Here is a 27,497-nt window from a genome sequence, read left to right on the forward strand (position 1 = left end):
AACATCCCCACAGAACCATGGGAGACCCTCTGCCCTGTGACCAACTGAAATGGGGAAGTTCTAATTTAGTAAGGTAGCAACCACATGAAGAAACTTTGCTGGAAATGTGTAGAAGTGAGGTCAGGATGTCAGAGGAATACAGAAACCTCCAAACAACCCACCTACCCAACCATTCAAGTATTAGAAAAGAATTAAGTACTGAGCAAAAGAGATGTACCAGGATCTACAAATTTGAGGCCCCACATGTGGCAGAACCTATAGGTCACACCTTGGACTTATCAGCTATCTCAGAACCCAGCAAATGAGAATGGAAGTAAGATTAGAGTGGTGCTGGAAAGGCACAGGAGGTCAGGCAGCATCCGAGGAGTAGAATGGAAGTAAGTCACCTTCAAACACAATGGATGGCCTCAGAATAATTAAGGTTTGGTTTAAAATCTTTTTGTTTCAAAATTAGCCATGGATTAGTGATGGGAAATGCAGGGTTGCATGGATAAGAAAAGGGTGTGAGTCTGGGTGGGATGCTATTTGGTGAGTCAGTTGGACTTGTTGGGGTGAATGGCCTGTTTCCACGCTGTAGGGATTCTATAAATAAAATCCATCCTCCTCAGTTTTACCCATTCACTTGAACTATCTGAATTCATTTAAAATTCTGCTTCTGCACAATTTGTGATTGTTTCAGATTCAGTGTTATTTCAAATGTGGATAGATGCCTCTCCATTTCTCCAACCAAGTCATTAATGGAGTTTGGGAAAGTCTAGTCCAGATCGTGAGGATGCTTTCTTTATCATACTCTCAAGGAGGAATGCAATCCAGATTATCTGAGACTTTTGCACCATTGGGAAGGCACTCTTTAATAAGTGGGGACTCAGGAGGGTGGGGCAGAAATCACCTAACAAAAGCTGCCAGCCAATCAGAGACCAGCAGCTCTCCTTGGTGGGTAGCAGGAGAAATTGAGGACTGCAGATGCTGGAGATCAGAATCAAAAGGTGTGGTGCTGGAAAAGCAGAGCGATTCAGTCAGCATTCAAGGAGTAGGAGAGTTGATGTTTTGAGCATAAGCTCTTCAGAATGGCTGCTGTTGCTAGCTTGCTCACAGGAGACCTAGGATCAATGAGAGTCCCCTAACTAAAAGTGAATGAGATTGGGATAGGGTTCACGGGGAAGTAGGGAAGGGGATCCATGGCAATGGCAAGGGAATTGAATTTCAGCAGGCACATGTTACCAGTATGGGACATCCCAATCAGACACTGAATTCCTTTGAATGAGGAATGACCCAAAAGCAACAGTGTCCAGGGTTGCTTTTTGGGCTCCTCATGTGGTGACTTTCCTGTCAGCTGCTGGTTGAACACCGGCAGCAATGGGATAAGGACCTTAAGGAGGCATTAGTTGCCCACTTACAAGCCTCACTTGATGGCTGGCAATGAGCTATCCCACCCTGGATATCACTGGGGTAAAGGTGTGAAGGCAGCAGGAACTCCAGTCTACACCCTCCTCACCAACTCAGCCAATGACCAGCCTTAAGTTTGGATCCAATTCTGTGGCTTCTATTGTTGTTGATAATTTCTTGTAAACAGTCTCACCAAATACCTTTTAGAAGTTCATATAAGCTACCAGTTTGATGACATTAGAATTCAGCATCCCCTGTCTCCCATTAGGATGGATATAAGATTTTTTACGAAAAGCATCATGAAAGGAATTCAGACTATGAAATCATAAACTATAATTCTTTTTATTGGTATACTTAGGTCAATACAATAGTATCCTTTTAATTTCAAACGGGAGGTAAAGTGGTCCAATAGATATTAATAAACAAGAACATTAATATCTGAGGTACAAATAGAGTTTACATATATTCCAGTAATTCACGGTTGCTAGACTCTGCTTCTACTTCAGCTTTGACCAGGTTAATATTCTTTTCTATCAGAAATTACCCAATTAGTTATGAAGAAGTGCTGTACTGGTATCAAAATGTTAATTCTGTTTCTTTTTCCACAGATGCTGCCAAACCTGCTGAGTTTCTCCAGAATTTTGTCTTTTTTAAAGTTTCCAGCATCCTTTGCCTTTAGCCAATTAGTCCCAATCCCTTGCATTTCCCAGCAAGATTTTCCCCTTTAGTTTTTTATCCAATTCCCTTTTGAAAGTTATTATGCCATTTCAGGCGGTGCATTCCAGATCATAACAACTCACTACATCAAAAGAAAAATCATTGCCTCTCTGATCCTTTTGTCAATTACTTTAAAACTCTCTCCTCTAGTTACCAATCCTTTGACCCCATGAAACAATTCCCTTTTTTTGTCCATATTGGAACCCTTCACAATTTTCAACATCTCCATCAACTACCAACACAAAATCTACAACTTTTTTATTATAATGCTAGAGATTTATTATAGTGCTAGAGATGCCGAGAATAAAGTGGACCAAATGGACATTTAAATATATAACACTGTCCTCAGTTTAAAGTGCATTTTGGTTTTATTTTTATACTTTTTATATAGATAAGTTATATATATATATATATATATATTACACACACACATATATATATATATATATATATAAATAAGTTAAACATCATGTCTTAGCAAAACACTTAGGAAATGTTGATCCTCTACATGAAAGGTACATTGGAAAAAATTAGGCAAACACATGGCTCAGAACAGTAAAATTGTCACATTACCATTTCAAGCATCAGAAACTTTGGCACAGGTTAGATTGACACACAAGATATCCACTATTACAGGCACACACATATAAAGCCTGTGTGCATTATAAATAACATTTATTTAAATATTGATATATTCATTCATCTCTGTCAAAACCATATTTAACATAGTGAGATTATTGATTCACATACATCATCTCTTGGCTGAGACACCAAAGGTATAACAGTAAAAATAAACATTTAGAGTCTTCAAGACCACAGCTTATTAGCCATGTTATGATAGCAAGGTAAAATGCTCAACCGAATTTTTGAATTTTGTTTTCAGACTTCGTTGCTTTCCTGGGATTAAAACTGTAATATATGGTACTGACATCAATTCAAAACATTACCAGCTACCAAGTTCCCAAAATAAAATATTTACAAGGCATTTTGACACCTTTTCATTTACATGCTTTGATAGTTCTGACAGGTTTTGTTCAGGTTGATCATTCTCAGGAAGAATGGCTGGAACAAATGAAAAATGTGTCAGTTGGTTTCTTGGCACATTCCCACCTACTTTTCTGAGGAGTGGATTGAGTCTGATGTCAGCAACCTGCTTAGCAGGGATGGGAAGCCAATGGGGGTGGATATTTACATAATTAACAGCAATCTTCCACTGACACCAATTTCACACGAGCCTCTAATGCCAAGTTAGCTGGTCTGTGATTTGAGGAGTCAGCTACATAGCAGTAGGTCAGAGCAACATAGCTTTCTACAGACAAGGCTGGTGTCATCTGCTGGCTGAGACTTACCATTAAGGAGCGAGGAGTTCTGGAGATTGATATCTCTCCTAAAGCTAGAGTTCATGCAGTAACAAACCAGCTGTTCCCATCAGGCTAATATGACCTCCATTGCATCTCTCCTGCATACAGCACCCCCTCACTCCTGCTGCAGACACAGAGATAGGGAGGGGTGAGGCAAGGGGCTATGAGAGATGGAAAAAAGGATACAAAGTTTAATCACCATGCTTTGGTAGGTATCGAGCTAACGTAGAGGGACTTTTACATGAATGAAACTTGGTGTGAGTTGAACTGCAAAATGCTGAAATGAAGTGAAAACAATGTTGAAGTCTGGGCCCTGGAGGATTATCTCCATTGACGTAAACCATTTCCTTCATTGGCTCAGGCTCATTAACTCCTGTCATATGCAGCTGTCCCAGTTACCTAGACGTATGTGTAGAAATATAATGTACTGTGAAGATTTCTTCTGACTGACAGAAATATTTTTCAAGAGGTTCCCATCCAGTCAACTCCCACAAGAGCTTCACTACACCCACGTGTCCAACCATAGCAATCTGCTCCTGTCAGTCACTTTCTTCCCCTTCTAAATCCTCACTTCTGCTCATTCTAATAAAGGACAATCAAACTTTAAGCAATTACAGCCTCAATTTGATGGTTCAAAGTCAATCCTTGACCTATCTTTCTCTAGTAAAAGTCTGGATAAGACTTTGAGTGGATTTCCTCTGCAATATAAAAGCTTCAAATTCCACACCTTCTGGACAACATTTCTACAATGGCGTACATTGGAAAACGCATGAACTTTCAACATTCACTTCCTTTACCACCGAATCACAATGGCAGAATTGTGTATCATCTACAAGATGTACTGCAGTGACTTGCCATTGCTCCTCCTGCAGCACCTTCTAAATCCATGAACTTCATCACCTCAAAAGTCAAAGGCAACACCGCCATCTTCAAGTTCTCCTCCAAGGCACACACCATCCTGACTTGCTGTTCCTTCAGTTTCGCTGGGTCAACGCTGTGGAACCTCCTTCCAAAAGGAACCTCCTCTCTACACCGAAGGATTGCAGTGGTTCAAGAAGGCAGCTCACCACTGACTTCTCCTGGGCAATTAGGGAAAGGCAATAAAGGCTGGCCAAGCTATGTGTGAATAAAATTAAACAAACTGAAATATAAACCTCTGCTCCCTGTCATGGTCCACTATGCTTGGTTAAAGTCTGTGACCTATGGAAAGAGCTGGTAAAATCCAGATCGACAACATCTGTCAAGCTTGGCTTCAATGAACTCCAGAACTTCCCACAAAATCAAGTTGTTGTTTCTATATTGGATGACACTAGATGACACTAAAAGGTTCAATTGTCTCTGGCTTGCTGTTCTTTTGTGATACTTTAAGTATCACGGATCTTTCCACGGCCCATTCCCCATCACCTCTGTGATTCAGAGGCATTGAACTCCAGCTCGGCTTGTTTCTGGCTAATGGTTTAAATGCTTTTCATTTTCAGTCTGTTCTTGACAATAATATATGGAGAAAACCTCTAGTACTTTTGGTTTTTATGGTGTTGTCCAACTGTGTCTGTCCACATCTTGGATCTTCAATCCCATGAAAAATGCCTCTCTCATCAATACTCTAACCTGACACAGCTTTTGCACTCCAGTCACTTCCGCAATCTCCAAACGTGAAAAATATCTCATTGTGCAGATTCCATCTTCTGCAAGTCATCATTATTCTACCAGGCGACCTTAGACTTTATTCTGGACATTTTTCCATCAATTTCCTCTTGCCTATTTAATAATCATATCTGCATGAATCCAATTTTTATGTCGCTAGACCCATGTAGCTTGTGCTGACCCTGCATGTCTGCCATGTGCTGTTGCTTTATATGTGAGTCCAACATTCTACTTACATTTTTGACCTTTCATTTAATTTGTTTTCTCTTCATCTTGCCTAGACCTTCCTGTTATCATGTTGGCTTTCAGTTTTCCACTCTCAGGTACTCTGCTGTCCCTCAACCTATCAATACACCTTGACCTTCCTGTTCTTGTTGCTGTTCCTTCCTTGATTCCCTATTCAATGAGCCTTCAGCATGACTCTGAACCTAGATGGCAGCCTTTTAACAGACTAATTGCTGCTGGATTTTATCAACAGTAACCCTAAGTTCTTGAGCTATTTTTCCTACCCATGACACCTGCTAGGGGCTAACCATGTCACTGCCCAAGTCACCCCTCGCACTGCTGACCTGTGGACTCTTCTAGCAGGTCCGATCCGAACAGACATCTCCATACCACCCTCCAGGTTGCCTGAACAAGGTCCTTGCCAAACTATTGTAGTTTATTGCATCAACATCATGGCCTTAAGAGAAACCTGGTGGAAGGACAGTGACACCTTTCCCCTTAATGAAGCCTAACCTCCTGGCCACATCATTAACCAGTTGTCCTGTCAACATCATCATGATGACGGTGGTGTGGTGATTATCAGCAGATCACACCATGGGTTGACAGTTTCTCTGTCTCCTTCTCTTCCTTTAGGGTCTCCCATATTGTTCTAACCTTCTAACCCCTCCATAAAAATTATAATTTTCTAACTACCCGCCCCCACCAAGGTATGATAAATTTTTTCATACTTTTCCCCCTTCCTCCCTCAACCTCTGCACTGAATGTCTTCTCACCTTTGGTGATCTCAACCAACAAGCTCATCTTCTCGTGTTCTCTCTCTGCTGAGTTCAGGGCAATCTTATTCTCCCCGTATCTTTCTCTTTCTATGTACATTCTCGAGTGTACATTCATGGCTGCCTCTTTGACTTTCTCAAGAGGTGCTGTTCCTCCCACAGCTTCAATCACAGAGAAGGTCACCTAGATAACCTGACTGCACCATACACCATCCACATCCATGGAAAATGATCCTGCAATTCACTTGCAACTGTACTTTCAAAGTCTACAATGTAGCCTTTGGCCCTCAGTCAGCAACAACATTTCTTGACTGACTGACTCAACAATTCCCTTACCTCCATCTTTGATGTCCTAGCCCCAAATTAGACATTGCTTTCTCTTATTCTGGTGATTCCCCTGGCCCTGATTTTCAACTTGCATCTTATTCGAGTCTCTCCCCGTATTCCTTCGCATCCTCTCTGTGCTCATCTTATCCATCTGACCCAATTCTTGTTTCCTCAGTTCTATTTCTACTAAATTTCTGATCACCAAACCAAACCTCCTAGTCACTGTATTAGCCAATATTGGAAGTGATTTTCTTGGCTGTTATCCCTTTCTTCTTTAAATTCAGCCCTGTCCTCAAAAAACCAAAATTTACCTCTCTACCTGCGCAAACTTCCATCCCACCTCCAACCTCATTTTAAAATGGTGTCACCTCCCAAATCCATTCCTATTTCTCCTGAAATTCTTTCCTGTTTGAATCTCACTAGATTTATGCCCCCCTCACAGTAACCCATAGTAACAAAGGCACAAAGAAGCTGAGGTGATTGTAATGAAAGTAAAACATCTCACTTTTTCTTTCAATATCTATCTGTATCTTTTGATATATTGGTCCATACCAACCTCTTTTAGTGCCTCTCCACTGTCATACAGCTGGAGACTGCTGTCATATGGATCCACTTATATCTATCTTACCACAGAATGATTCACAAAGGTCCCTCTTCCTGCCTCAACGCCATTCTCTCCGGTGTGCCCCAATAAACTATTCTTGGTACCCTCCTATTTCTTATCTACATATTCTCCCTTTACAACATAATTCAAGACACGATGTGGGGATCTTCCATATCTGTTGGATGTCTCGCTCAATTGTTGTAATTGAGGACCTCTGAGCTGATGTAAAGCCTGCTGTACCTTTCTCCAATCAGACAGTTTTGAGGAAAATTGCCTTTTCTCCAAAATCAGGTCCCAAGGGTGGCAGTCTTGCCAGGTGAGAGCTGCTGACCAATTGGAGGCCATCATCTCATATATTGAGCAGTGCCACCATGAAAGGCCTGACTGCAGCCAAAAGGATAACCAAGATTGTGAGGACTAAAGTGCTCTGTGTTGGGGGGGGGGGGGTGATCTATGGTGTTTGGGGTTTATTAGGAGTAGGGATCAAGGGATTCGTTCCCTCTCTTTAGTCACTTCCTTGCCCTATGTCTTGTCCCTTAATCATTCACAAATAAGTGCAAGTCAAGAAAACCTCCACCCCTCAGATGAGATTCTTTCTACCCTGGTTTACCCTTCAGATGGGCTTCCAATATTTCATCCCAACTGGAGCTTGGATAACATAATAACATAACATAATGGCAGCACAGTGGCTCAGTGGTTAGTACTGTTGCCTCACAGTGCCAGGGACCTGGGTTCAATTCCCACCTTGGGTGACTGTCTGTGTGGAGTTTGCACATTTTCCCCATATCTGCGTGGATTTCCTCTGGTTGCTCCGGTTTCCTCCCACCATCCAAAGATGTGCAGGTCAGGTGAATTGGCCGAGCTAACTTGCCCATAGTATTCAGGGATGTGTAGAATAGATGCATTAGTCAGGGATAATATAGAATAGTAGGAGAATGGGTCTGGGTGGATTACTCTTCGGAGGATCGGTATGGGCTTATTGGGTCTAAGGGCCTGTTTCCACACTGTAGGGATTCTATAACAGCAGCCCAGATGGGAATAGGTCCTTAGGTTGAGGGTTGGTATGGTCAAATTTTGGCCTTTTCACCTGAAATGTAATTTGGGTGGAAGCAGAAAGATAGCAGGATTCTGGAATGCCACCAGTTCATCTAATTATGTCGTCTTCCCACCTCCAACACAGAAAGGTACAATCCACGGTACTAGTTTTCACATGTACACTTGCAACACCCAGGAATACTTCATCACTATTTCTCTCAACTCCTCCAATTATCAGATTGCTATTCTACAGCCAGGATTGGGACTGAATGAGCAGATTTCCTCCAATCAATATTGGGACGGCTGAACTATTGTTTTCGATCCTCATTCCAAATTCCATTCCTCTCTCTAGTATAAGATTAAGCCAATTTGTTTGCGATCCTGATGCTGAAATGAGCTTACAACTTCATATTCATGTCATCTTAAAATCATCTACTTCCACCTCCATTAAATTGCTTGCCTTTGCCTCTGTTTCAACTCATCTGCTGCCGAAACCACATTCATGCCTTATGTTGCGTCATTTATATAATTTAATTTTGGAACTATATATTCACGTGTATGCATAAATAAATGTCAAGAGTGCCACATCACTCACCACTACACTGCAGTCAGGCACTGATTAGCGATGTCACAGTCCACAGCACATGATATGATCTGTAAAACACATTAAACTCTTGAGTTTAAAAGCGTGATTGTTTTCAAAATGTTGAGAGCCACAGCATCCAGACTTGACTATTCCAATGCACAATTGATTTTTCATCCTTTTCCATCTTCTGTCAACTTGAGTGCTGTCCATGTCGAACCTCACAGCGAATTCCATTACCCTGTCACCTGAGTGCTCATTAAGCTAAGCTCGCTCCCAGTCAAGCAACAGCTTCATTTTAAAAATTTTTATCTTCATTTTGAAATCCGTTATAGCCTTTTATCTCCTCATCGTTATAATCTCTTTTTAACATTTCAACTCTTGGAGATGCCTCTGCTCCTATAATTCTTGCCCTTTGTTCATTCCAAATCATCCTTATTCCACCATTATGGCCATGCTTTCAGTTGCCTAGACCCTAAGCTTCAGAATTCCCTCCAAGCACTTCCCCTCCCCTTGACCTTGACTTTTCTCCTTTCAGTTACTTCTTTAAAACCTTTTTGATTTCTGACCAAGACTTCGATCATCTGACTTAATATCACCTTATATGGATTGCATTTTGTTTTAATGCTTCTGTGAAACACCTTGGGATGATTGATTCCATTATAAATGTAAATTATTGTTATGATTTGAAAAATCAAATATATTATTGCACTGGAGGAATTGCACAAAGGAAGCATTTCATAGAATGATACAGCAAGAAGGCCATTCTACTATCCCAATCAGCCCATCCTCATGATACTGCACATCTTTATGAATACACTTTTAACATTGCTATACAGACTGACTGAAAGAGTTGGAACAATTGGAAGAGTTGCATTGGAATGTTGTCTGATAGAAACGAATTGTTGAAACTGAAAAAAAGAGTGCCACATCGCTCACCACTACACTACAGTCAGGCAAGCAGAGAGGAACAATGACCGGAGACTAATATAATATAGATGTGGAGCAGAAAATGTAGAGAGGTCAAAACCAGAACCCAGTTCACCAAGTAATCCATGAAAACTGTGGGAGCATCAAAGAAAGTAGCTGGGAAGAGATTGAAGTGATATGTAGAATGGCTATCTGCAGTCAAGAGAGAACTTCTGATGAAGTGATGGAGATAAGACAGTGAAGAAGAAGGAGTAGAGGAAACCTTAAATTAGATGGAAAGATGTGGAGCTGAGAAACTTAAATGCAGCAGGGTTGGAAGAGACCAACAGGAACAGTTGGAGCAAAGGTGATCAAGCAGCATTTTAGTGACCTTAAGTAAAATGGGAGAAACCAAAGGATAAAGATGTATGTCTCACAAAATTCTTACTGCTGTGCAAAAGGCTGAACAAAAATTGATTTAAGAAATCAACGCATTACCTAAAAGTAAACAAAAATAACGTTGACACTCATTATGATTTGATTTTCTGAATATAACTGTATATAATACAATCGAAAGCCCATTAGAGCACCTGACACTTGAATACCATGGTTGTATAGCTATTAGGTTGCCATGGAAACTGGTAGCTCCAATAGAAATAGCAAAGCCACCACTGTCAGACTTCACTGTGATTGTAACAGCCAGAAAGATTTATAGAAGGGTCAGCACTCAAGCATTGTGAAAAATTAAAAGCCTCAATTTAATGAAAGTCAGAGTGACACTAGATGAGGAGAATGTGTACATGTATCCAAATTTAAGATCGCTGCATAACGAAATGATGCCTTGCCTCTGCAGCAGTCAGCTTTTTGGTGGAGTGGCGGAGACTTCAGAGCTTTTAGCCATCTGATTACTGCTGGCTGTGTTGAAAGCTTACTCACACAGTGAACTCAAGAACAAACCATGAGAAGGGAGTATTACTAGGCTCGTCTGACACCCGGCAAGTGTGAGTACAGGACTTCAGGTTGATTCTGATATCAAGGTACCGCAGACTGCAAGAAAGTCCTGACCCCTGTTTATTATCAGTCAAAGGATTTCCCTGGTAGTGGTTATAATGAATTGAGAAAACATCTTGCTGGGGTTTTATTGCAAAATGCAACTGTCTATCAGCATAAACAACTTGCTCACTCTTATCACCATATTAACAATAAAAAAGAAAAATACATTGGATTTGGGAACTCTAACATAGAAAGCGGAAATTCTTAGACGATGAAGACAGCATCCGTGGAACGAGAAACAGTGTCAAATGTTTCGGTCAGTGACCTGGAGGAAGTTCAAGATATAACAGGCTTCAGGAATATAACAAATTCAGGAAAGCAGGGAGGTTAGGGAGTAGGGTGAGTAACCAATCTGTGATACTATACAGGGATTTTTTAAAAGTTTCACTCACAATTGTTGGCTGGGCCAGCATTTATTGCCTATCCCTAGCTACCTTCGAGAAGGTGGTAGCGAGCTGTCTTCTTGAACCTCTGCAGTCCATTTGGTGGAAATAGACCCACAGTGCTGTAGGGAAGGGAGTGCCATGATTTTAACCCAGCAACATGGAAGCTACAACAATATACTTCCAAGTCAGGATGGTGAATGACTTGGAAGGGGTTTTGCAAGAGGTTATGTTCAAACACTGCTGTTGTTGTCCTTCTAGATGGAAATAGTTGTGGGGTTGGAAGGTTCTGTCTGTGGAGCTTTGGTGAACTTCTGCAGTGCACCTTGTAAATCATTGCTACTGTTTGTCAGTGATGGAGGGAGTGGATACTTATGGATGGGGTGCCAATCAAGCAGGCTGCTTTGTCCTGGATGGTATCAAGTTTCTTGTATTGTTGGAGCTGCACACATCCAGGTATGTGGACAGTATTCCATCACACTTCTGACTTGAGCCTTAGGGAGTCAAGAAGTGAATTACCCACTGCAGGATTCCTCTCCTCTGAACTGTTGCTGTGGCCACAGTATAAATATGGCTAGACCAGTTCATTTTCTGGTCAAAGGTTAACCCCAGGATGTTGAAGTGTAAGATTGATGAAATGGTAAAGGAGATGATAGCAGAAGACAAAACAAATTGGTGATGGGAAAAGTAAATAAACAAAAGATGGGTCTTGAGGAGGTGTACATAAAGAACAAAGAACAAAGAAAATTTACAGCCCAGGAACAGGCCCTTTGGCCTTCCAAGCCTGAGCCAATCCAAATCCACTGTCTAAACCTGTCACCCAATTCCTAAGCATCTGTATCCCTCTGCTCCCCACATACTCATGCATCTGTCCAGACGCATCTTAAATGAATCTACCGTGTCTGCCTCTACGAAATCTGCTAGCAATGCGTTCCAAACACCCACCACCATCTGTGTAAAGTACTTGCTGTGTGTACCCTCCTTAAACTTTTCACCTCTCACCTTGAAAGTGTGAACAGGGTGTGAACACCCTGGGAAAAAGGTTATCTCTATCTACGCTGTCTATACCCTTCATGATCTTGTAGACCTCAATCAGATCCCCCCTCAATCTACTTTTTTCTAATGAAAACAAACCTAACCTACTCATCCTCTCTTCATAGCTAGCACCTTCCGTGCCAGCAACATCCTCGTAAACCTTCTCTGCACCCTCTCCAAAGCGTCCGCATCCTTTTAGTAATGTGGCGACCAGAACTGTACACAGTATTCCAAATGCAGCTGAACCAACGTCATGTACAATTTTAATGGGAAAAGGAGGATCATCACCAACAAATGCTTCCCAGAAAAACAAATACAGCAATAGTTGTAAACTGAAATTGTTGAACGCAATTCTGACAGAAAATTGTAATCTGTCATACCTAAAGATGTAATGTTATTTTTTTGAATTTCCATTGAGCTCCAGTGGAACAGTGCAGGAGGTCCAGTGCAGAATGAGATAGAGAATTAAATTTAGATTAGATTCCCTACAGTGTGGAAACAGGCCCTTCTGCCCATCAAGTCTACATCAGCCCTACGAAGCGTAATCCACCCAATCCCATTTCCCAATGTACCTTGTTGGTGGCACGGTAGCACAGTGGTTAGCACTGTTGCCTCACAGCGCCAGAGACCCGGGTTCAATTCTCACCTCAGGCGACTGACTGTGTGGAGTTTGCACGTTCTCCCCGTGTCTGCGTGGGTTTCCTCCGGGTGCTCCGGTTTCCTCCCACAGTCCAAAGATGTGCAGGTCAGGTGAATTGGCCATGCTAAACTGCCCGTAGGGTTAGGTGTAGGGGTATGGGTGGATTGCGCTTCAGCAGGTTGGTGTGGACTTGTTGGGTTGAAGGGCCTGTTTCCACACTGTAATGTAATCAAATCTAATACTATGGGCAATTTAGCACGGCCAATTCACCTGGCATCTTTGGACTGTGGGAGGAAACCAGACCACCCAGAGGAAACCCATGCAAACACAGGGAGAATGTGCAAACACCACACAGACAGTTGCCCAAGGCTGGAATCGAACCTGGGACCCTGGTGCTGTGTGGCAGCAATGCTAACCACTGAGCTATCATGCTGCCCCATATTGGCTCCTAAATATTTCAATCAAGATTATCCTTTTGCACAATGGACCACTGTACGTATGGCAAGTTAAGACTACTTGGTTATACCTGATACTCACCAATAACCCTGGTGAATTTCCTACTGGATTATCCTAATTTTAAATTCTGTAGATTCCTTCTGCTAATGGGAAAGGCCACCACAAAGGAGCCTGCAGCAGATGCTGTCTCCATATAAATGTGTCACTGGGAAAATGCTGCTTGCTGTGTTTGATGAAGTGCATCTCAAAGAAGTGCAACCCATGAACTTCTTCAGGAAATGAGTGGAAATCACTCACTGAATATTTCATTGGGTTACTCATCAGTGCACCATGTCAGTAGCAATGCCTGCTCGTCTCTTTCAATAACACCCTGTAACTTTTCACAGTCCTTGCTTTTAATCAACAAATTAGAAGTCTTCTTCCATTATGAATAACAGACACAAGGAGGTGAAGCTTGAAGAAAAGAGGTCTCGTACACTGTGCTTTTATAACAATTGTCGATAGAATCCTCATTCACTTCTAATTGAACAAATTATAAGGAAGCTATAAGTGATGACTTTTCTACCGAGTAATTTTTGAGACGATTTGTAGTTCACATTGATGATAATTAAGTAAGTTAGCTTGCTGAGCTTGAAGGCTTGTCACCATACTAGGTAATATCAGTGAGAGTCTCTGGTGAAGCGCTGGTGGTATGTCCCACTTCTCTACTTATAGGTCTTGATTTCTTAGGGTGGGTGATGTCCTTTCCAGTTCCTTTTTTCAAGGGAAGGTAAATAGGATCTAAATCGATGTGTTTATTGAAGGAGTTCTTGTTAGAATGCCATGTCTCTCAGAATTCTCCTGCATATATTTATTTTGCCTGTCCTAAGATGTGTGTGTTGTCCCAGTCAAAGTGATGTCCTTCTTTGTCTGTATGTATGGAAGCTAGTGATCGTGGGTTGTGTCTTTTGGTGACTAGTTGGTTTTCATGTATCCTGGTGGCAAGTTTTCTGCTTGCTTGTCTGATTTAATTTTTTTTATAGGTCTTGCATGGTATTTTGTAAATGATGTTAGTTTTGCTAATGGATCCTTTAGGTTCATTCGTAGCTGTTTAAGTGTGTTGGTAGGTTTGTGGGCTACCATGATGCCAAGGGGTCTGAGTAGTCTGGAGGTCATTTCTGATATGTCTTTAATGTAAGGTAATGTGGCCATAGGTTTTGGTTGTATTATGTCTGCTTGCTTGAGTTTGTTCCTGAAGAATCAGCAGATCGTGTTTATTGTGTATCCGTTTTTCATGAAAATGTTGTATAGATATTTATCTTCAGCTGTTTATAGTTCTTGGATGCTGCAATGACATCACCCAGCTTAAGAAACCAAGACCTATAAATAGAGGGGCGGAACATACCACCAGTGCTTCACAATGAAGACTCTTACTGATGATGTTACCTAGTCATGGTGACAAAACGTCTGAAAACAAACCTTCCAGCTCAGTGAGCTAACTTTACATACTTAATTTTTCTACCTACTTGGTTTAGTGAAATATGGCCTCACTTCCCTTTCCTGGCACTATTAAAAATTTTAAAACTCTATTAAATATTCTGTTCAACTGCAGCTGCATTCTTTGTCTCTATGTCATAATAGTTAGACTTTGTACCTGGCTGTGCCAAACAGCATTTGGAATTCTCTCCTGGCAGTGAAAACCATGGGGGATCTGGACAGAGTAAATTGTGAGAAATTGCTCCCATTGGTGAGCAGGTCAAGAACAAGAAGGCACAGATTTGAAATAAATGGCAAAAAAGACAATGACAAAATGAGGAAGAACATCCTCACTCAGCAAACAGTTAGAATCTGAAATGTATTTCATCAAAAAATAGTGGAGCAGGTTTAATCAAGACTTAAAAGAGGGAGCTGGATTATTATTCAAACTGACAGAATGTGGAGGGCTACAAGAAAGAGTAGAATTACTCGGTCAGAAAGTCAGCATAGATACTATGGGCTGAACAGCCTTGTTCTGGGCTGTAGCCATTCTGTGATTCTGTGATATCCAATGTATTCAGGTGCTTCTTGGAGCAGAAAGGCCACGAATAGTGATTGTGTTGTCATCATGTCATTAGATTCAGAATCCACAGGCTAAACCTAATGCTCTACAAACATGGGCTCAAATCACACTATGGTGACTGGTGAATTTAAATTTAATAAATATGTACTTCTAGAACTTAAAACCTAGTCTAATGGTGACAATGAAAATGTCATCATTGTCTTAAAACTCATCTGGTCCACTGGTACTCTTCCAGGAAGGAAATATGCCATCCTTAATTTCATGTGATTCCAGATCCTCAGCAATGTGGTTGACCCCGAAATGACCTAGCAAGGAATTCAGTTGTAGCAAACTTTACAAAGTCGGAAAGGAATGAAGCCAAACAGAACATTGGTATTCACCTCGGCACTAGAAACAGCAACAGTAAATCTAACCCTACAACCTTTCTTTGTATCAGCAATAGGTTTCTTCTCCAATTTCTTCTCCATAATATCTCTCACTCTTGTTCCTAGTATTTGGGAGCTGCCAACAAAATTGAAAGATCTGTGCCACAGACTAGTCAAGCAACAGCATGACATCATCATACCCATGGAATTATATTTCATAGAATTATACCTTACAGATAAGTCCCATACACTACATCCCTTGGTATGCCCTCCCATTTGAAAGATAGGAATTGGCCAAGGAGTCTCATTCAGCATGAGCGCCTCAGTAACAACTGACTGAGCGGACTGAGACCCAAAAAACATAGACTAGGTCCACATGAGGAACTAACAAGAGGGAAAACTATTTGAGTTCATCCTCACCAATGTACCTGTTGCAAATGCAGCTATCAATCACTGCATTAACAAGGATGACCACTGCATATAGAAACATAGAAAACAGGCCCTAAGAGTCTGCTCTGTCATTCAATAGGATTGTGGCTGATCATCCAACTCAATTCCCTGCTCCCATTTTCTCTCCATACTCTTTGATCCCTTTAGACCTAAGAACTATATCTAACTCCTTCTTAAAAGCATTCAATGATATGACTTCCTGCCATTGCTGTGGCAGAGAATGCCACAGGCTCACCACTCTCTGAATGAAGAAACTTCTCTTCATCTCAGTAACAGATGTACAGTTCAGACAAAATCCCAACTTCATTATAAGGATACGCTCCAGCATGTTGTGTGACGTTACTACAATGCTAAAATGGACAGATATCAAACAAATTTAGAAATTCAAAACTGGGTATTCATGAGGTACTGTATACTATCAGCAGCAACAGATGCAACAAGAACTGTAAACTCGCAGCTTGGCACATCCTCCATTCTACTGTTACCATCAAACCAGAAAATGAATCCTGGTTCAGTGAAGTGTGCCAGGGGGAATACAAGAGCAGTACCTAAGAGGTGTGTAAACCTGGTGAAGCTACAACACAGGAACACTTACATGACAAATAGCAAAGACAGCATGCAATAGGCAGAGCTAAGCAATCCCATAACCTATGGATCCAATCTAAGCATTCCAGCCCTGCCGCATCCAGTCACAATGGCTTTGGATAGCAAAATAACTCACTGGAGATAGAAGCCCCACAAATATCACCATCCTCAAAACTGGGGTAGCCCGGCACATCAGTGCAAAAGACAAGGCTGAAACATTCACAACAACCTTCAGCTGGAAGTACGGAGTAGACAATCCAGTTCAGTCTCCTCTGGGGTCTCCAGCATTACAGATACCAGTCTTCTGCCAATTCAATTATGATATCCATATGATATCAAGAAACAACAGAGGGCACTGGATACTGCAAAGGCAGCACAACATTCCAGCAATTTTATTGGATACTTGGGCTCTCCAGTTAATTACAGCCACAGCCAAACTGTTCCAGTACAGTTACAACAATGCTATCTACCCAATAATTGCCTGGGTATATCTGGACACTGAAAAACAGGACAAATCCAACCCACTTAATAACCACCCCATCAGTCTACTCTCTATTATCAGCAAGATAGCAGAAGGTACTGTTGACAGCGTTATTAAATGGCACTTGTTTAGCAATAACCTGCTTATGGCACTCAGTTTGGGATCCACCAGGCTAGTAATCACGTGACTTCCATAGAGTGTTTGTCCAACATGAACAAAAAAGAGGTAAGAATGACTGCCATTGACATCAAAGCAGCACTTAACTGAGTGTGGCAACAAGAAACTCAAGCAAAACTGAAGTAAATGGAAATCGGGGGCAAATTCTCCATTGTTTGGAATCATGCCTGACACAGGGGCAAGTTCCAATATACTGCCATTGCAAATTCTATAAAACATATGCAGAGCCATGGGAAGCCATAACAAAACATACAAATGTAAGGCTTTCAGGATACAACAGTTTATCAATTCCATGTGCAAGATCAATGGTGTTAGATTGTAAATACAATCAATGCATCTAAAGATTGCAGCATGGACCAGCAATCGAACATATACCAGTATGCTTTGACCTTGACCTCATACTAGTCACAATCCATGGAATCAGCCAAAAATCAGAGACACAACAGAAACTGCTGCAAGCTATCCAAGAAACATTTGCAGAATCTGAAAGGAGAATGGAACACTTCATTTTCTTCTGAATTACAGCAGCTAAGATCTTAACTCTCTGCTGTGGAGACAAAAATGAAAGTTCAAGAGGAAAAGGCTGAACAAAAGCCTATATATTAAAAATACTAAGTTCGAAGTTGAGAATATCATTTCTGACATGTGGATTTTTTTAGGGAATCGCTCTTCTCAGCTCACAAAGATGAATGAAGAAAGGAAACAAGACAAACTATAAACTACTCATTAATTCATTGACAATATTGTTGCTTCACAGGTAAATCTAGGACAACTCATTCATACATCAGATCAGGCACAGCTACAGAAACATTGACTTGAGTGCATAGCAATAGTGGAGAAAATGACTCATACGACAATCCTTTCAGAGTAAATGCCAGCAATGAAGTTCGAGTGAAAAAGAACTGAAGTAGAATTTAGAGATCGTACAAGTAAGACAGATGTGCAAGTGGAATGCTTCCAAAAAAAAGTCGAGGAGGTTGGACAGTCACTCGAGCAGGTTATGAATAAGAAAATATGTTGGACTGACAGAAGTTTCTATAATTGTTGAAAGCAACTCCGAGAAGGTTTACTTGACTAATACTTGGAATGAGAAGATTGTCTAATGAAGAAAGGCTAGATAGGCTAGGCCCATATCCTCTGGAGTTTAGAAGAGTCAGAAGTGACTAAATGGAAATATATAAAATCCTGACAGGCCTTGACTGGGTGGATATTGAAAGGATATTTCCTCTTAGGAGAAATTCAGGGGAAATTCTCCATTGTTTGGAATCATGCCTAACACAGGGGCAAGTTCCAATATACTGCCATTGCAAATTCTATAAAACATATGCAGAGCCATGGGAAGCCATAACAAAACATACAAATGTAAGGCTTTCAGGACACGACAGTTTATCAATTCCATGTGCAAGATCAATGGTGTTAGATTGTAAATACAATCAATGCATCTGAAGATTGCAGCATGGACCAGCAATCGAACATATACCAGTATGCTTTGACCTTGACCTCATACTAGTCACAATCCATGGAATCAGCCAAAACTCAGAGACACGCTATATCAACACAGGGATGTTACTTTTAACTAGAAACTGATTGGACCTGCCAAATAAATACTCTGGCAGAAGAACAAGTTTTTTTTTACCCAACACCAGGTTATAGCCCAACAAGCTTATTTGGAAATACAAGCTATCGGAGCACTGCTGCGTGTTGAAAGATTAGCGCTCCAAAAGCTTGAACTTCCAAATAAACCTGTTGGACTATAACCTGGTGTTATGTAATTTTTAACTTTGTCCAGCCCAGTCCAACACTGGCACCTCCGCATCAAGTTTTTTTTATGTTATTCAGTCAAAATTCTGGAACTCCCTCCATAACAGCATTGTGGATGTACCTACACAGTATGACTGTGGCCCTTCAAGGAGGCAGATCACCACCACCTTCTTGAATAATTTGGGATGGGCAATAAATGCTGGTCCTGCCAGCGATGCCCACATTCCATAACCAAACCAAAACAATTAATGTAGAGAACTTCCCAGCACTCCCCTGTTTGGGTGGCAGGCTGGGAGGTGTGTTGGAGGGCTGAGAAAATAGCAGGGTGCCACATTGGTATGGCTCCCGAATATAGTCCGACTGTCAGTGAAGTCTCGATGTGACTCATTTTGAGGTGGATGGACAGTACATTGCAGAGAGGTAGGCAGCCATCTGTATATCTATTGAGTCCATTGACTGTTGGTCCATGTTACGGACCTGCAGTCATTTTGCTGATGGTGTGGCAGTGCCAGTCAAGTGGGAAGATCTACAGTTACAAGGAGCAATCTTTCCGCAGTACAATGTCGACAGAGGGAGCCCCAGCTTGAAAGGCTGGCCTTGCAATCCTCTTGGGCCATTCAGAGGGATTATGCCACATCTGGGACCTTTATACTGAAAGCAAATTTATAAATGACCATCCTAGGACACTCTCACTCTCACTTACCCCCAAGGTCTACTAGCTACCTTAGCAATGTTAAACGAACTTCAGAATGGACTTGCAACATTTAGAAAACACCTACCATCCTTCATTTGATGCTGGGCCTAGTGACAGAGAATTCCTCACAACAGGGTGAGCATGTCACACTTTTGAGGTAAATTTGGACTCATTGGGCACCGTTACAAGCAACTGACAAAGAGGCTAACTAAAGGGTGCAACACTGGTGTTTCCTGTACACTGGGGTTAGATCGAACAAAAGGTCTGGGGCCCCATAGCAATAGATTATGGATACTCTCATATTGGGTCCAACTGTTTTGGTGCTCAGTCAAATTCCTGTTCTCCTGGAACCGAGGAATGCTCCTGAAGCAATCACTTGTCAGAAAAGTGTAAATATCCTTGCATCTCTCTTTCCTCTCCCTCTCCTCTTCCTTCTCCCTTTTTTTTCTTTTTGGCAATTAAAAACATCAAAAGCAGCGATTCAAACTTTGTTTTACTACATAGTTGACACTCTCAGTGCTTCTTCGAAATAGTATTCAACATGATGGAGTACTGATATGTCAACCAAGTGGATGTAGGAGGTAGTAGCCAGCAGGTTTCTTCATAAACATTTGGGTTTGTATGACAACAGTGATTACATGGTCACATTAGTCTAGCTTATAGTTCCTGATTTTATTGAATTCAAATTTCACCATCTAAACAACGGGATTTGAACCCATGTTCTCAGAACACGAGGTTTTGCATTACTGGTGGTGGTATAATTACAGTGTCACTAGATTATTAGAGCAAAGATCCAGGCTAATCCTCTGGGTTCAAAGTTCAAATGCCAGAAATGACAGCTGGTGAAATTTACATACAATTAAATATATTTTTTAAAATGGCACTTGCACATTAGTTTCATGAATACCATTTGAGCTGTGGTATTCAGTGGTTTTTTTTGATGCACTAATGTTCATTAAGGTTTGAAACCTACCTTCCTTACTTGTTCTGATCTACGTGTGACTCCACACCCATAACAACATGATTGACTGTTAACAGCCTATGAAATGAAATGGCCCTACAAACCATTCAGTTCAAAGGCCACTGGGGTTGGGTAATAAACGCTAACCTTGTCAATAACACCCACACCCCAAGGAATAATGTAATCAAGAAGGCTAATAGGATGCTATCATTAATTACAAGCGGAATTGAACATGAAAGAAAGAATGTTATGCTTCAGTCACATAGGGCATTGGTGAGACCACATCTCGAATATGGAGTACTATTTTGGTGTCCTTATTTAAGGAAGGGTGTAAATGCATGACAGCAGATCAGAGGAGTCGAAAAATGTGGCGGTGGGCAGCAGATCAGGGGAGGTTTACTAGATTGAATGAGCAGGTGATCTTATGAGGATAGGTTAGACATGCAAATTTAAAAATGTGAGGAATTACTGGATTGAAGTGTATAAGAATACCAAGTCATCTTCAAAAGGTAGATGTGGAAAGGATGTTTCCTCTTGTGGGTCTAATGAAACTAATGAAAATTATTTTAAAGTTAAAGGTTAAACATTTAGGGCAGAGGTGAGGAGAAATATTTTCTCTCTGGAGGTGTGTCAACTTGCGAATTTTCTGCCTCTGACAGCAGAGACTGAGTCATTGAATATCTTTAATGTAGAATTAAATCAATTCTTGTTAGGCAAGGGAACCAAGCCAAGGGTTATTGGGGTAACGTCAGAATGTGGACTTCAAAAACAAACAGACCAGCCATCATCTTATCGAATGGTAAAGCAGGATTGAGGAGCCAAATGGTCCACTTCTGCTCCTATTTTGTATGTTCATGTGTTCTCAAAATGAATAGTTATTTTGCTGCAAAACCCCTTACTCCTCAGCCTCTGAAGTGCTTTGACATTTCCAAATCCCAAGAAAGATTCTATGAGGGAAGGCAATTGCCTGTGGTATTATGATGAGACTGTTAATCCAGAAACTCAGCTCTTGTTCCGCGGCCATGTGTTCAAATCCCACATGGCAGATGACGGAATTTGAATTCAATAAACAATCTGGAATTAAGGGTCTAATGACGATCATGATATGATTTTTAGAAAAATCAATCTGGTTCACCAATGTCCTTTTGGGAAGGAAATCTGCTGTTCTTACCTGTTTGGCCTACTTGTAACTCCAGACCCACAGCAACATGGCTAATTCTTAACTGCCCTCTGGGCAATTAGGGATGGGCAATAAGCTCAGGCCCAACCAGATGTACACATGTGCCATGTGTGATTAACATAAAACAGAAAGTAAGGCTTTCTTTTAGAAGAAGATTTAGTGAGATTAAGGAAATGCAAATCCATCCCTCAGTTTCCAGGTTGCATTCAACACTCTCACCTATACATAAATCAGTCTGGGAGAGATCTCTAGTTATGGTTCATCTAGTTGCTTTGATATTCTTACCAACTGTTTGTCGTGCAGCATTAAAGTGCAACATCGGAGTGATGCTGGCACTTACTGTCTCCATAGGATCACCAATTTTGGTTTGACATATTCTGGAGGTTTCATGACAGGATTACCTACGCCATCTCTAAGTTTCCCACCATTGGTCACCTGACACGTCAATTAATTCCCTTGTTTTCACATTCCAATGGGAAAGCCAAAATGAATGTTCATCTGCCAATGGAATGCATCATCATGAAATCAAAGCTTTCATGAGGACAGGAAATCGGAAAGATTTGTAAATATGGCCCAATATGATTTATGGGCCATGAATTATTTTTTTGAAGTGCAGTCTCTGTTGCAATGTGGGAGGCATGGCAGTCAATCTTTCACAGCAAACTCCCCCAAACAGCTACGTGATAATGACCAGATAATCTGTTTTTACATTTGCTGATTTACAAAGAAAAATTCTATTAAAATGTAAAATCACTTCATTAACTTGAGTAATAATGCTTTACATTCCCGTTTGAATTACATGTATACTGGAGAAGAACATATTGTGACGGAGTACTTGAAAAGGAAAATTTTGCAGGTTATGTAGTCTGAGCATGGGGAGCAGGGCAATTTGAATAAATATTTGAAGGAGACTGCACAGGCACAATGGGACAAAAGACCTGCTTCTGTATTGTATGATTCTGCAGCTGTAATCATTCTTTTACTTCATTATGTTGCATATGGGTGATCTATTGTAGTTTTTCCAGGACTCACATTCATGTTCACAATGTGTATACCAATTCTGCTCTCTGTTTCTCTCGGTCATTTTCCCATGCTCTTTAAAATAAAGACTAAGCATGATATCCTCAGGGCCATAGTATTGGTCAATGGAGTTAGGACTGAACTAGGGGTCTTTCTGATCCACTTGTCTTGGATCAGAAAGAAGGGAAGGAAAAATGGGTGAGCAAATCGGAAAAGACAATAAGTGATGAGGACAAGGGAAACAATCAGAATATTTCAATTTCTATCTGATTTCCATTCATGGTGTCAACCGCTTTATATGGCCCATTGGCAGATCATTCACAAAGATGTAAGGCCTTTAAAGGTGGGCAATGCTAAAACATTTACTCAGCTGTGCAGACAATCAAGAGTTAATGTTTCAATCTAAAGACAGACATGAGATGAAATACTGTGGCAACTGTGTGAAATACTACAATATGCCCTTTTCCTTGAGTAATGTAAAGCATTGTGCTCTCACAGCACATTAATTAGTGAATTGCAGTATACTGAGGCTTTCTGAATAAACATGCACAGTCAACTCTTCCTGCAGGTATCCTTTGAATGTCAAGGGCAAACTTTGTTCTGAATCTACTCTCATGTTGTGCCTAATATCCTCCTGAATACTGTCACAGCTTCGTGCTTGCTCACTACCAAGCATCATGCTCCAAGAAATCTGCAGCCCTTGGCTCCAGTAACTCAATAGCCTGTTTGCACTAACATAAAATACATGTATGGTGAATATTACAGTATTACCATCTCCCATGCTACACCTTACCCAGATTCACCACTCACACATTGGTACAGCTGGTAGATGGCATGACTTCAGACTGTGTTCGATATTCCTTGCCATCATTTAAGGGGGAGGTGCTGCGGATCTTACATTTGAACACTTGCTGGTAGGACTTGCGGAAATTCTCGGAAAGGAAGGCATAAATGATAGGGTTGACAGAGGAATTGCTGTAAGCCAGGCAGTGTGCGGCTATCCTGAAGGCAAAGGAGGCATCCGTGAGTGGGAAACTGCCAAACTCAGTCCACAGGTTGATCACATGGTTTGGTAGCCAGGAAACGCAGAAGACGACAATCACCACCAGCACAGTTTGGGCAGTCTGAAGGGAACAGGACAGAAAAAGAAAGGAAATAGGAAGCATTTGTTACTTGAGATCAATCAATAAGTTCTTTCATTGTTTTTCCTTCCCATCCCCTGTTTCCTTTGTTCCTCATTGATGCAGCTGCCCACAACAATAACTTGCAAGCAAAAAGCACTTTTACTTGAGTAAAAAAGCCCAAAGAGGTTTCTAGGAACATTATCAGACAACATTTACTTCTAAGCTCAGGGGTTCTCTCCCTCTCACTTCTCCTTTTAGCCAATCCTGAAATCAAAGAAGACTATCGTTCTCACTCATTTTTCTTTCTTGTGTACAGCATGTTTGATGCATTGTAGATTCCTCTTGCTTACTACATACTCACACACTTGCACATTAGAAAAAGTGTTGACTCGCCAATCCTGTTTGTTACATTCAAGATTGTCACGTGGCCACACACTCACCAGCTTAAAGGAAACCTTGATTGGTGGTTTTATTGTGTTACAGGTGCTGTTTAATTCCAAACTCTTGTTCATTCGCTCTTTCTCTGGTTAAAGGAATGTATTATAGCTGGTTTTATGTTGCCTTCATCCCAGATGTTCATCCAAAACAGTAAACACCATTGAAGGAAATGAAGAACTTGAATTTACGTAACATAATATACCACATCAGGCTGTCTCAAAACTATGTCACAGCCAAAAAGCAAGTTTGAAATGTAGTCAACATGAATGCTATTAAGTGCATACGTAATCTCTATTTCATTAAAATATATTGAAAACATATTTGTCTAAAATGACATCAAGCAGATTTTTCCACATGACAGCATTTAAACAGTTGATTGGAAGAGGAAGATTAGAGAACAATAAAGAGATTTGTTTTTGAAGGTGTGGTGCATGGCTGATTATGAAATGAATATTTTGCATCTGTCTTCATCAAGAAAGAAGATGCTGTTCAGATTATGGTGAAAGACATTTGGAAGGTTTAGAATTAATAAGGAGGAAGTATTGGACCGGCATTTTGTACTTTGAGGCACCAGGATGGGATGAAATGCATCCAAGGCTACTGAAAGCAGTCAGATTGGGAATTGCAGACACACTGTCCTTCATTTTCCAACTTTCACAGACTCAGGGATGGTGGCAGAGGACTCGAGAATCCCAAATGCTACGCCAACATTTGACAAAATGTTACAGTGATCCCAGTAATTATAGAGCTTCAGTGAGGGGAATTATATTAGAAAAAATGATTTGTAACAAAATTAATAGCCACATGGATAAATGTGGCTTAATTAAGGAAAGCAGTTGGATTTGCTGAGACAAATTATGTTTAATTAACTTTAGTTTTTTTAATAAGGTGACAGAAAGGGTTGATGAGAGTCATTCTGTTGATGTGATGTGCATGGACTTCTTGAGACATTTGATAATGTTCCCCAAAACAGACTTGAGAGAAAAGTTAGAGCTCATGGAATAAGATGCATTAGAATATGGATACAAATCTGGTTGAGTGACTGGATACAAAGAGTAGTCCTAAATGGTTGTTTTCAGATCAGAGGAATATGTATTGTAGAATTTCTCAGGGATTAGTATTAGGACCTTTATTCTCCCTGTTATATTAATGACCTTTGGCGCACAGGGTAAAATTAAATTTGCAGATGGTACAAAATTTGAAATTATTGTAAATCAATTATTATGAATAGTGATTAATTTCAAAAGGACAGTCAGGTTGGTGGAATGTGTAGGCAATTGGCAGATGGAATTTAGTGCAGAAAATGTGCAGTGATTCACTTTGGTAGGTAAAATGCAGACAGATACTGTAAAATGAAGGATGTAATTCGAAAGGGGGTGCAGTAGAATAGGGACCTGAATTTCTATCTGCATAAATCATTGAAGGGGCAAGGCAGTTCAGAGGGCAGTTAAGGAATACAGTAACCCAGGCTTTACAAAAGCTGAGATTACAAAAGCAACAAAGTTGTGAAATGATTCACAAAAATGATCCCAGAAATGAGGAATTTTCACTATGTGGAAAGGTGGGAGAAATGGACTGGTTTTTATTTCTTGGAGAACAGTCAAGAGAAGATTTGATAGGGGCAGTCAGATGCAATTAGAGTTTGGACATAATAGATATGAAGAAATGGTCTGAGTTGTGATGTATTGTTGTGCTTGTACAGGTTGTTAATGAGGTCATTTTTGGAGTACTGTGTACAGTTCTGGTCGCCCTGCTATAGGAAGGACATTGTTAAATTGGAGAGTGTTCAGAAAAGATTTACAAGGATTTGTTGGATTTGAGTTATAAGGAGAGGCTGGATGATCTCGTACTTTTTTCACCAGAGAGTAGGAGGTTGAGGTGTGCCCTTATAGAGGTTTAAAAGATCATGACTGGCGTAGATAAGGTGAATAGCAAAGGCATTTTCTCTAGGATAGGGCAGTTCAAAACTGGAGGACATACTTTTAAAGTGACAGGAGAAAGATTTAAAAGGGACATGAGGGACAATTTTTTTACAGAGAGAGTGGCTTTTATGTGGAATGAACTGCCAGAGGAAGTGGTAAATGCAGGTACAGTTACAACATTTAAAAGACATTTGGACAGGGGCATGAATAGGAAAGGTTTAGAGGGATATGAGCTAAACACAGGCAAGTGGGACTAGTTTAGATTACATTACAGTGTGGAAAACAGGCCCTTCGGCCCAACACGTCCACACCGACCCGCCGAAGCGCAACCCACCCATGCCCCTACATTTACCCCTTACCTAACACTACGGGCAATTTAGCATGGCCAATTCACCTGACCTGCACATCTTTGGACTGTGGGAGGAAACCGGAGCATCCGGAGAAAACCCACGCAGACACAGGGAGAACGTGCAAACTCCACACAGTCAGTCGCCTGAGGCGGGAATTGAACCCGGGTCTCCGGCGCTGTGAGGCAGCAGTGCTAACCACTGTTCCACCCACGGTTTAGTTTAGGAAACCTGGTTGGCATGGATGAATTGAACTGAAAGGTCTTTTCCTGTGCTTTATGTCTCTCCAACATGGTGGGGGGGGGCCGAGCAACTGAATGAGGTGGGGTTATTATGGTGGGGTAATTAAAAATTAGGATGCACAAGAGATCACAATTAGACAAGCACTGTAATCCAAGAAGTTTATGGGCCAGAAGGAAATTCCAGAGATAGGGACAGGTTAATGCCTAGAAGGATTTGAAATCAAGAATGAGTATGTTAAAATCAAGACGTTTCTTGACAGAGAGCCAATGTAGGTATTCTGAGTATGTAATCTTCCATCATATGGTTGATAGGGGAACAGGACTTGCTGTGAGCTAAAACACTGGCAGCAGAGTTTTGGATAGTCTGACATTTACGAAGGTTAGCAAATAGAAAATAATGAATGAGCATCTCAAAGGCAGGTGAGGCTGCTCACAAAATAATAATGCAAAGGAGGAGAAATACAGCAAACACATCTTTTTTCTTTCTCAGAGCATAATTCAAGAGAAGATCAGAGATTCTGTGAAATCTCCAGCTAAAGCTCAAAGCTTGAGCCAAGCCAAACTATCATGAATGTGAAGTA

General features: G+C 40.9%; 1 protein-coding gene across 3 annotated transcripts in view; it reads right to left on the bottom strand.

The window, feature by feature from the left end:
• Nucleotides 1-1,739: 1,739 nt before the first annotated feature.
• galr1a (galanin receptor 1a) overlaps nt 1,740-27,497 on the bottom strand; it is a 46,345-nt gene continuing 20,587 nt past the window's right edge. The window contains exons 4-5 of one of the 3 annotated variants that reach the window (XM_072570860.1): nt 23,654-23,967; nt 1,740-3,165 (exon numbers count right to left, since the gene is read on the bottom strand). In XM_072570860.1, the coding sequence (XP_072426961.1) occupies nt 3,153-3,165; nt 23,654-23,967 (327 nt within the window). In that variant the 3' untranslated portion in view covers nt 1,740-3,152. Of the gene's footprint in view, nt 3,626-22,639; nt 23,968-27,497 lie in introns of those variants that run through there. The other 2 variants (XM_072570859.1, XM_072570861.1) reach the window with 2 other exon arrangements.

Source organism: Chiloscyllium punctatum, chromosome 5 (genome assembly GCF_047496795.1).
Source record: "Chiloscyllium punctatum isolate Juve2018m chromosome 5, sChiPun1.3, whole genome shotgun sequence".
In the NCBI taxonomy this organism is placed as follows: Eukaryota; Metazoa; Chordata; class Chondrichthyes; order Orectolobiformes; family Hemiscylliidae; genus Chiloscyllium; species Chiloscyllium punctatum.